This window comes from Primulina eburnea, chromosome 1 (assembly GCF_022965805.1).
Source record: "Primulina eburnea isolate SZY01 chromosome 1, ASM2296580v1, whole genome shotgun sequence".
Classification (NCBI taxonomy): Eukaryota; Viridiplantae; Streptophyta; class Magnoliopsida; order Lamiales; family Gesneriaceae; genus Primulina; species Primulina eburnea.
In genome coordinates, this window is record NC_133101.1 from 50,249,061 (window position 1) to 50,260,466 (window position 11,406).

Here is an 11,406-nt window from a genome sequence, read left to right on the forward strand (position 1 = left end):
GAGAGACTAAATTGCTATTTGAATGATTGAAATAAAAATAAAAATAAAAGTGTGTGTTGAATTTTTTTTTAAAAAAAAGACCAAGAACAAAAGTGAAATATTAATATCATATAATAGTAATTAGAAGAAAAAAATTGACGTCCTTTCTAAGTAGTTATTATCAGGTCCTCACGTCTAATAATATATGATAGGATAGACAGTGTAATAAATATATTATTAACAACATAGATTTGAAAAAAAATTGGTTTATCTAAATTGTAGTGCGTACGAGGGAGAATACTCGTCTTCGTCAGCCCTGTGGCTTTGTCTTCCAAAAGTGGTGAGCTTGAGAACAAAAACGAAACACCGATCATTCAAAGGAATTATTCAACTGTTCATATCAACAATTATCAGTAGAATTAATTTTTATTTGAGGGTCTGGATTTGTTTTCCTTGTGTTTGGACACTGAAAATGAAGTTGCGACAATGGCGGTTTCAGTCCACTGTCGGATTTGTGGCGCAACTTTAGTTTCTTGAGGTAAGAATTACTATTTTGTGATCAACTGGTTAGGTTTTTTCAGACCATCTATAAATTTCAAAGGCCAAGAGAAAGGCCAAGAGAGTTATTTCAGTACAGTTATTTTATGATTGTGTTGAAATTGGGGTTTACATCAGGATCTTGTTTATTTGATGCTGAATAGTAAGTTCGATTGTGGAAAGCTTTTGTTTCGGCTGGGAATTCAGTGATCACGAGTTTTTCTTTGGATGACTTTGTGTTGGTTAGTAACATTTTTAGGATACGTCTCATTGTGTTTTTTTTTCTTTTTGTTTTATGTTAGTTGTACGAGGGACTATAGAGATTACGATTACTGAAACGGTAGGAGTCCATTTTGTGGAGCAGGTAGGAAGAGAAGAAATGAAGGGTTTCTGGATTTTTAAGCAGTGAAGCTGTTGGTGGAATGAGAATTACCAATGATTGTTATTAATGATCAGTCGATGTGAATGAATTTAGCTTTTGATGAGGAAGTATTTAAGGATGGACTGAATATTGATTCCACCCGCCAAGAAAAACATGCACACACGAAATGGCTGTGAATTGTGTACATTGTCACCATATGTGCTAGAGAGTAGTTTCATCCCATTTTCGTTTCTCATTGACTTCTCGTAGAGGTGTTATGCATTTTATTACCATGAAACAACCACTTTCTTCTTTAAAAATTATGCGATTGTTTATCATGTATGCTATTGTAATGCCCCCAAAATTCCATTCGGACTGCTTGGATATTCAATTGAGAGTTTAATTTGCCTTGTCTTACTGTTGCTTCATTTTCGTTTGTTTGGGATCTTACAACAGGCGAGCTTCAAGGTGGAGCTTAAAGTTGGAAGGTGGATTCTTTGTGGAACCCAAGCTGCAAGGAATCTTCACTTGGATTGCATTGAATGCTGTTTTTGAAGATATTATGCATTATGACATTAACATAAGTCGGGGAATATCTTTCCAAGTATTTTACACCTTTTGCATCTGGCCTTATATATTGTTTTGGGATAACACTTGTGTTATTTACTCTATTATTTTATTGTCAGAGCCATGCAGGTATGTTCAAAAATTTTGGGATAATACTTGTGTTATTTACTCTATTATTTTATTGTCAGAGCCATGCAGGTATGTATTACTTTTAGAATTGTAAATAAGACTATTACTTTTAATTAGATCCATTTCATTAACAAGAAAAATACTTCCACTTTTAGAATTGTAAATAAGACTATTACTTTTAATTTGAGCCAAGGTGCAAGCCAAATGATGTCCCTTTAGTGAAATACGTGTTTTGGAGCATCTTCGAGCTCGATGTTTAGTTCAATTGCACCTTGTATGCGTGGATTGTGAATGGGAAGTTTAATATACTGCAGATAAATATTGGTTCTATTGTTGTCAAGAATTTGTAAATACATATTAGATGCTAAGCATTATTATTTTCTCCATATCTCTATGTTCTCTAATATTATGTCTTAATAATTCTCATTTTGGTGAGTGACATGCCTTGCTTTTGGCCTTCGACTTTGTATCTTGTCTTCATATCACACGAGCCTCAGTGCACCTTGTGCTTTGCAATTCCAATAACTATTCCCTGCCTCCACCCACTGACTTCTATATATATATATATATATATAATGTTCATTTATTGACTGCATGAATTGTTGGCCATTTTTCAAGTTGGATGTGAAATATTCCTCTTTTAGGCTTTGAGAATCCTTCTTGATAATAATGGGGTTTCTGCATATCAACTTGAGCCAGAAATGTTCCCAAATTTGTACATTTATGTGCTATCATTTTTTTGAGTTGAATTCTTTGCTTGGCAGTAATTGCGGTGCTCCTTTGTGGCCTTTGCAAGTTCTTCAGAGCAGTGTGGAATCAAAAGTTGTTTCCATTGAATTTGTTTTTCATTAAGTAGAGATTCAGCCTTTTGAATATGGAACCATCAAAAAATCTCAATTTTGTACAACCCAATCCCTTGGTACGTGGGAATGAATGTCTTGGTCATGAATCACAAGTTTATAAGGTGGATACTTCAGGTCATGCAAGTGCCAGTTTGAAGTTTCCAGAGATTATCTTTTCAGATCCTAAACCTGTGCATAACTTCTCTATTCAGACCGGAGAAGAATTTGCTCTCGAATTTATGCTTGACCGGGTCAATCCCCGGAAGCCATTTATTTCGAATATCTCTGGGGATACCAGGTATGCAGCTGGCTACTTGGAGCAGTTAAACATTATAGGAAATGTATGTACCAGCGCTGAAAGTGGTTCAGATATTTCCATGATTACCAGAGAAGAAAATGGTTCAAGAGAATTTGGGCGAAGTGATTTGTCTTTACTTGGGAACAAGGGTAATCTTGGGTATTCGCCATCTTCGCAATCAGTGCGACATTTATCATCGGATTACCACAGTGACCACAAACTTGTGTATGCCTCATCTGGAGTATCTGATAGCTCATCAACAAAGCTGAAGATTCTCTGCAGTTTTGGTGGGAGTATCCTCCCTCGGCCTAGTGATGGAAAGCTCAGATATGTTGGTGGTGAAACACGCATTATCATAATAAGGAAGGACATTACTATGCAAGAATTATGGCATAAAGCTACTGCAATTTATTTTGAAACGCAGACTATTAAATATCAGTATCCTGGGGAGGATCTTGATGCTTTAGTTTCTGTATCAACTGATGAGGATTTACTGAACATGATGGAAGATTGCCATGTTCTAGAAGATGGAGAAGGATCCAAAATGCTTCGAATGTTTCTATTCTCTCTTGGGGATTTGGATGATGCTCATTTCTTTCTATCCAACTCGGATTGTGACACAAAGATAAAATATGTAGTGGCTGTCAATGGCATGGATAGCGGATATAGAAAAGGCTCCGTTCTACATGGCTTATCAAGCTTTTCTGGAAATAATCTGAATGAGTTGGAAGCACTGAATGTTGAAAAGGATACAAGTGGGACTGCCACTGAATTTATTGGTGAAAGTAACTTAAATTCAACTGGCTTTCTCATTCCATCAACAGTTGAATCTTCTAAACTTCTTCTATCATGTCCGTCTATAGTTTATGAGCAGACTGGATATCGTTTTGAAGACAAGCAGCATTTGCCACAATTTGGCTATAATTTGCATACAGCTAATTATGGACTTTCTGAAAGTTCAGTACCACAATTTTCCTATGGGACAATGCCTCAGCAAAAAGATCTTGAAGGGAATCCCTTAAGCATTCCAGGAACACAGGTCACAGATGTGCAGGAAAATGAATCAAAACAGAGAGTTCGATTCAAACTGAAAATGCAAGTAATCAAATTTTAACTAATGATCAACTTATTGCTTCACAGTCACGCGGTGGTAATTCAAAATCTAGTTGTCCTGTTGATGAGTCATCAGTGATCATCCCTAAGCTGGGTAGAGAACTTTCTTCGAAGACTTTGAAAGTTGAGGGGATGGTTGCAGAACCTTTTCCAGTTTCTATAACTCTTGATGCTGTTAATCAGTTTCATAATTCATCTGGAAATGATTATCACATTTCTGAGACTCTACCTGTTTCTGAATCTGTAAACACCGTGTCTGATCCTACTGATTTAAGTTACTTTGAGTCCTCTTTTCCTCCCCAGAGGACATTTTATTCCGAGTGTATTCCTCGAGAGCAGGCAGAGTTGCTCAGTAGAATATCAAAGTCTGATGATTCACACAGTTCTCAGTTTATTGTTAATCAACCAATAATTGATGTTGTTCAGCAGGATTTAGTGACGGAATCTATTGAAAAACCTCAAAATGGAAATGTAGGTGATCCTACAAGGCCACCGATTGCTATTGACAAGTCTAAACTCGTCGTGCCTGAAGCCCTTGATGATTGGTGCACTAAACCTCATATTATAAGGCAGGATGATCAAGGTTCTGTGTGTGATCAAGCTCTTAAGTTAGAGGCAGAAGCTGGATTGAATCTACCTGCGGTGAGCCATGAAGATTCAATTAAAACTTCTGAAGGTCGAACAACTGATTGGGTTGATGAGGTTGGCAGTCAATCCATCGCTAATGATGACCACGGACATCCTCGAATTTCTACACTGACAGGAGCTATGGAAGAATCCAGTGTTGATGTTCCCAGAACGGAACAGGGTGACATAATCATTGATATAAATGACCGTTTCCCTCGTGATTTTCTCTCTGATATATTTTCAAAAGCTATTATCTTTGGTAGTTCATCCCATATTGCTCCTCTTTTGAAAGATCGAGCAGGTTTGAGCATTAATATTGAAAATCATGAGCCTAAACACTGGTCTTTCTTCCAAAGATTGGCAGGAGATCAATTTGCTAGAAGGGACGTTTCTCTGATCGATCAGGACCATGTATTTTCTGCCGACCTTACAAAAGTTGAAGAGGAGGCTCCTTTGGCATATGACTTCATTCAGCTGGCTAGAGAGGGGATTGCTCTAACTCACAGGGAATTGCAGGATAACTCTGATGCAGAATATCCAAAAGGCTTCCCTGATGGAGATGAAGCTGTCTCGATAGCTCTTCATTCCAATTATAATGCATCACAAGTGAATGCCAGTGAAGGCATGCAGGATGACGATTTGATGGACAATATGAAAATTCAAGCCTCAGATTATGAGGTATTATTTATGTTTCGTGACAAAAATAGTTCTTGCTTCATCGTATCTGGTTTTGCGTGGAATGTCTCTGAAGCTTATCAATATTTCAGGAAGGGATAGGAAATATTGGCTTACCTCTTTTTGATCTCTCTTTGGTGGATTTTGATATACACTCATTGCAGGTTAGGTCCAATTTTTGGACTTATGCACATAGTTTGAATGATGTTCTTTTATTTTTATTTTACTTTTAAAAGTTTCTGTCCATAAGGCACCACAAAGTATCTCATCATTTTCTTGGTCTTATTTTGGATTATTCTCTTCAGCAACATTCAAATAATTTTGGCACCCACTCTTCTCGAAGTTCAATAATGCTAATCCACGAAATGTCTAGCTCCTTTTCAGTTTCACAAGATTTGTCCATCTTAGTGAATAGTGAGTCAATTAGATGATTCCTTGTTTTAACTGTTTAAATGATGAATTGTGAACTCGGGTAAAATTTGAAGTTTAAATTTTATAGACCAACTCGATTATGACTACTGATTATAATGTCGTAACTTTTTTAGCGGCTTATTTGCAGATCATAAAAAATGCAGATCTTGAAGAGTTGAGGGAACTTGGTTCTGGCACATTTGGGACTGTATATCATGGAAAATGGAGAGGCTCAGATGTAGCAATTAAACGAATAAAGAAGAGTTGCTTTATTGGTCGACAATCAGAGCAAGAAAGACTGGTAATAGTCCTTAATACCTCGAATTTCAGGTTCTGTTATTTCGCCAATATATGATTATTGAAGGAATTAAATTTTGTTTCGTACTTCTGTTATCTCATTTTATTATTATATACATCTTTTTTAGCCTTGATAAAATGGCTATAGACGTTATCCATTTTCAGACCTTTGAATTTTGGAGGGAAGCTGAAATTCTTTCAAAGCTTCACCACCCCAATGTTGTAGCATTCTATGGTGTTGTACAAGATGGACCTGGGGCGACATTGGCTACTGTTACGGAATACATGGTTGATGGATCTTTAAGACATGTTTTACTCCGGAAGGATAGGTACTGTTATATGACTCCTACAACCGTGTGATTAAATCTGAATGAAGTGATGCTGTTGCTTCCGATTGGAGTAGTATGACCATAGATTTAGTTAATCAATTAGTATCAGTTTAAATTCATTGGTATCAATTTACTTGATTTGATTTTTATTAAATATGATTGATAGGATATCTAAATTAGGCAGGTTAATATTTTTCTTTGCTTGATTCTCTGGTGAGATATGCTCATTGTACCTATAAAAAGATGCATTATTCTCATTTTATAATATATACAAACAATAATGATTTTCTCCATTTTTACCTTTAGTGACAATATAGGAAAAATCTTGCTCGGAGATATTTACCTGGATTGTTCCTCCTGTTTTCCCCAACTTTTTTCCACCATGATGTGCATATCAATCTTGTGTGATGCAAATATACAGGCATCTTGATCGACGGAAGCGGCTCGTCATTGCAATGGATGCAGCTTTTGGTATGGAGTATCTGCATTCAAAGAATATAGTGCACTTCGATCTCAAATGTGACAATTTGTTGGTTAACCTGAAAGATCCTTCAAGACCTATATGCAAGGTTGTCAAATGGAAACTCACCCGTTTACCTTTAACTAGAAACTAGATGACTAATGATATCCTTCCTTGCTTTTTTGGTACATATTCAAGAAATTTAGATTTTTGGACCTGTTATGGATATCATGGTATCAAGTTAAGTTCTCATGCTGCCATGCATGTCAGGTTGGAGATTTTGGTCTATCAAAAATGAAGAGGAACACCTTAGTTTCTGGTGGAGTAAGGGGAACTCTTCCGTGGATGGCTCCAGAGCTGTTAAATGGCGGTAGCAATAAAGTTTCTGAGAAGGTCAACCACCCTCCCCCCTTTTAAATCTCTCTTTCTATGGTTTGTTGAAGTTTCTTTAACAATATGACTGTAGTATCACTATTACTTTATATATTCTACCGTATTGTATACAAGTACCAATGGTTCTTGTCACAGGTGGATGTCTTTTCATTTGGCATTGTCTTGTGGGAGATACTCACAGGAGAGGAGCCTTATGCCAACATGCATTATGGTGCTATCATAGGTTTGTAATTTCACTTGTTATCAGTTGTAAATGTTGGTTCAACAGATAATAGTTTTTTGCCATTATGGCTTGTGGCATCGATGGGTACTTAATTAAATTAACTGGAATATAACGTGTGTGTTAATGTTTTGTGTGTTTATCTTAAATTAAGGATCTCCTAATGAAAGATGTAAACGATGGGAGACATGACTCGAATTACCTACGCTTGATGGAGATTTCTAATTTTAACTTGGTCTTTATTTGTTTGAGCTTGTCGTCAGACGTGAGTTTTGAAGTACTACATGGTGTCTATTTCAAACTAGTCTCTTTAGCTTCTTGAATTGGTGGGTTTCCCACACTTCACTGTTGCTGTAGAATTCTCGTCGTTTAGTTTTAAGTTCTCCACATTCTTTATTTCTCTCTGATGAAGGTGTCTGAACACAAGAAATGGTTCTCTTAAACCGCTATAAACATTACTACTCTTGTGTTAGTCCCAAAAGGCAGCCTCACTTTTCGTGTTTTCATTTTCTAACTTCTCTAATTTCAAAAACTGGATTCGGATAGTATATTTTAGCATCTTTATTTTCATATTAATTTGAAATTCCAAAGTTGACTCGTGCATTCTGCCTACTTGTAGGTGGCATTGTGAGCAATACTCTGAGGCCACCCATTCCAAGCTACTGTGACCTAGAATGGAGAAGATTGATGGAGCAATGTTGGGCACCGAATCCTTCTATGAGACCATCTTTTACAGAAATCGCTGGTCGGTTGCGTGTGATGTCTGCCTCTGGTCAGAGTCGGAAGGTGAGTTCATAGGCATTATGGTCTCTGATATCATATGTATAAAAGTAATAGATTGTTTAATTAAATTTTACAGTGGTAAGTACTATTTCCGAATTCTTACACTATTATGTAAATATATAAAAATTTTTTGGTGATGATTTTTGTATATTAGGCCATCTCCAACCCAAAAATCAGTTTTGCGGAAGTTTTGCACTAAAATACGGTGAGTTCTACACCAAATATAACTTTCATTTTCAACTCATTTATTTCAAATTTTATATAGAGAATATTTTTTTACATATATTATTTTTTATTTTGTAGTTAATATTTATTTTTAAATTTAATAATTACTAATATTGAAACGTCCACTACTCGTTTTCTTAAAACATGTTAGAAATTTTTTTCTCCTTAATCTCCATAATTCAAAATATATATATATATATATATATATATATATATATATATATATATATATATATATACACACTTTAAAATTACCTTAAAACAACCAACCATCATTTAAAAATCCAAAGAGAAATAGTTTAAATCGTAAAATAGTCAAACGTTTTACTAATCCTCAAAACATTATTTGAAAAGTATAGTTCATGCTATAACCTCTCAAAAATCTCTTATAACATAAATAAAAATTCGTAAAAATATCTTTAACATAATCTTAAAATCATAAATCATAAACTAGTGCAGAAAGCTAGCGTCGGTCTTCGGGTTATGTGTATCTTCAGTCCATAATCATCTGTATCAATCACACCTAGTGAGTCTAAAGACTCAACACACCATAATCTTGATAACAAGTAATACATATACATATCACATACAACAGTGACAATACTTGTACTTAAAATATCGTTTTCATCAATATGCATAAACTTTAAACATGAACATTTACGTAAACAATTTTCATGATGCATAAATTTTAAACATAAACATTTTTCCATAATGATGCATCGAATTTAAACATAAACATTTCCATAAACTTTTCATAAATATTTTCATAATAATTTCCGTAAACATTTTCATATCATCATAAACATATTCATATGAACATGTATAAGTTAAACATCAACATTTTCCTTTTTATCATTTCATATGATATATCCTTTTATCATTTTATCATAAACATTTTGCTTTTCATCATAAGAATATACGTTTTCCTTTTGTTGAATTTGGATCGTTAATTATGACTTTCGTATCATCATAAAGTCGATGGATCCATCTATCATGTAATCACAGCACTGGGCGACGGAGACATCAACGACACTCCCACCCGTCGACTGAGTATTAGCCTATCCTCATCATATGAAAATACGATCGTTAGGCTCCCTCTGGGGCCTTCTCCCATAGACAAGCTCCCTCCGGGGCCTTCTCCAACGAATGGGCTCCCTCTGAGCCTTCTCCCGTAAATGGGCTCTCTCTGGGACCTTTTCCCTCCCGATATCTCCAATCATATCATCAAATCATCGTATAATCATAATAGTCACAATTACTTCACCTCCTCCAATGTTTTACATTTTCATCACTTTATAAAAACATTGCATTTAATATCATTTTTCTTTTAAAAACAAACATGCAACATATCTTTTAACGTTACCGTTTACTCATAAAAAGCCATAAACATTTTAAAATAAACCTTTGAACATATGAAAATCCATAAAAATTTAAAATTAACATTTTAACATTTTAAATCATAAACATTTAAAATAACATATTGATATAATAAATCATAAACATTTAAAATAACGTTTTGACATATAAAAATCCATAAACATTTTAATATATTAAATCATATAAACATTTAAAATGATCATATTAGCATTAAAACAACATTCAGGACACTACCATTCCGTTTACTAATTTTCTAGGTGTAAAATTACCGTTTTACCCATAGACGAAAAAATCCTCGAATAATTTCAAACTTAAATATAAAATTTCTAAATTTAGAACTTAGACTTTTTATATTATTTTAGCCCTCGTAAACCATGACTCGACCCTCGTGAGCCATGTTTCGATTTTATTTTCAAAAAGAAAACCCTAAGTGCATTGACTAAGCCCTTCGAGCCATCGTGTTATTTTCTCGAGCCAAGCTTGAGCCATCATGAGCCAACCTCGAGCCAACCCTTCTCTAGACCCTACTGGACCCTAAGAACCCAGGGACCCTAGCCCCAAAACCGAACCACCCAACCAAAACATGAAGTGGCCGAGAACTAGGGATGACAATGTGTCGGATTTCATGCATCCATCCCCATACTCATTTATTAAATTCATTCTCATACCCATCCTCATACCCATCCGGTATGGAATTTCATCATCATCCACATACCCATCGGATTATCGGATACACGTACCCTACTCAAATACCCTATTATCTTATACAATTGAAAATTTTCAAATTTAAATTGTTTCAATAAAGTTATGAATATTTAAAAAAGTATTTAAATGAACAATAAGAAAAAATATTAATGATAAAAATTTGCAAAATAAACTTTATAGAAAAAATAACAAAATATTAAAAATAGTCCATAAACATGGTAAACATACAAGTATTGAAATAATCAAAATCCAAAGTTATATCATAATATATTTTGCTATTATCTTCTTTCGGCTTTTGAAATGACAAGGGGTTTCGCTTTCTACTGTAATTTTTTTTATGGATTGTTGGATTTCCATCTCTCAATCATATTTAACCTTAACGAAGAAATCTTGAGAAAAATAGCCCAAGTTAAAAAAAAAAACAAAACCAATAAAAAAACAAAGTCACGTACATTCCAAACTTCCAAAATTAATTGGTTAAAAAAAACCCTAAAATGAATTGGGAAATATGCAAACAAAAAAGGAACAATGAACCATAATCAAGAAATAAAGTATTTTTCAATTTTTGAAGTCAAACATTGTTGGAACTTTTCAAGTTCGCAATCTTTGCTTAATTTTGATGCTAACAAAACTTGTTATTTTGTTTCTAATAATCTACCTTAGTGTGCAGTAAGCTGGAACTGAAATAATCAGTTACGAGCCAAAACTAAAGCTGTCGAGGAATGCTAACTGAAGACGTCCAACTGATCGCGTAAACTGAAAACAGTAGAACTGAAGTGCCAACTGAAAGACTAGTTCAACTGAATGTCCAGCTGATGAGCAGTTCAGCAGAAGACCTTCAGAAGCCCGGCCAGCTGATGAAGTGTTCAACTGATGAAGAGCCCAGCTGACCAGTTCAACTGAAAGAGTGAAATCAGTTCAACTGATTTCACCAGCCCAACAGAAGACCAGTTCAACTGACCAGTTGAAAGCATCAGTCAGAGTCAATCAGTTGCAGATCAAGACAAGCTTAATAATGGAATCCAGCTAAGCACGAAGATACAAAAGCTATTGTACTACCACAGTACAATAAGAGACG

The 11,406-nt window shown here is 34.9% G+C and overlaps 1 protein-coding gene across 1 annotated transcript; it reads left to right on the forward strand.

The window, feature by feature from the left end:
• The first annotated feature begins 241 nt into the window (after window positions 1–241).
• LOC140830316 (uncharacterized) lies at window positions 242–8,158 on the forward strand. The gene is given in 11 exon segments (XM_073193596.1): window positions 242–517; window positions 1,334–1,461; window positions 2,338–3,824; window positions 3,827–5,131; window positions 5,221–5,292; window positions 5,688–5,840; window positions 6,002–6,165; window positions 6,587–6,734; window positions 6,896–7,018; window positions 7,154–7,241; window positions 7,858–8,158. Coding segments are annotated over 9 exon segments (3,609 nt in total). The 5' UTR covers window positions 242–517; window positions 1,334–1,461; window positions 2,338–2,447; the 3' UTR covers window positions 8,037–8,158.
• Window positions 8,159–11,406: the final 3,248 nt, after the last annotated feature.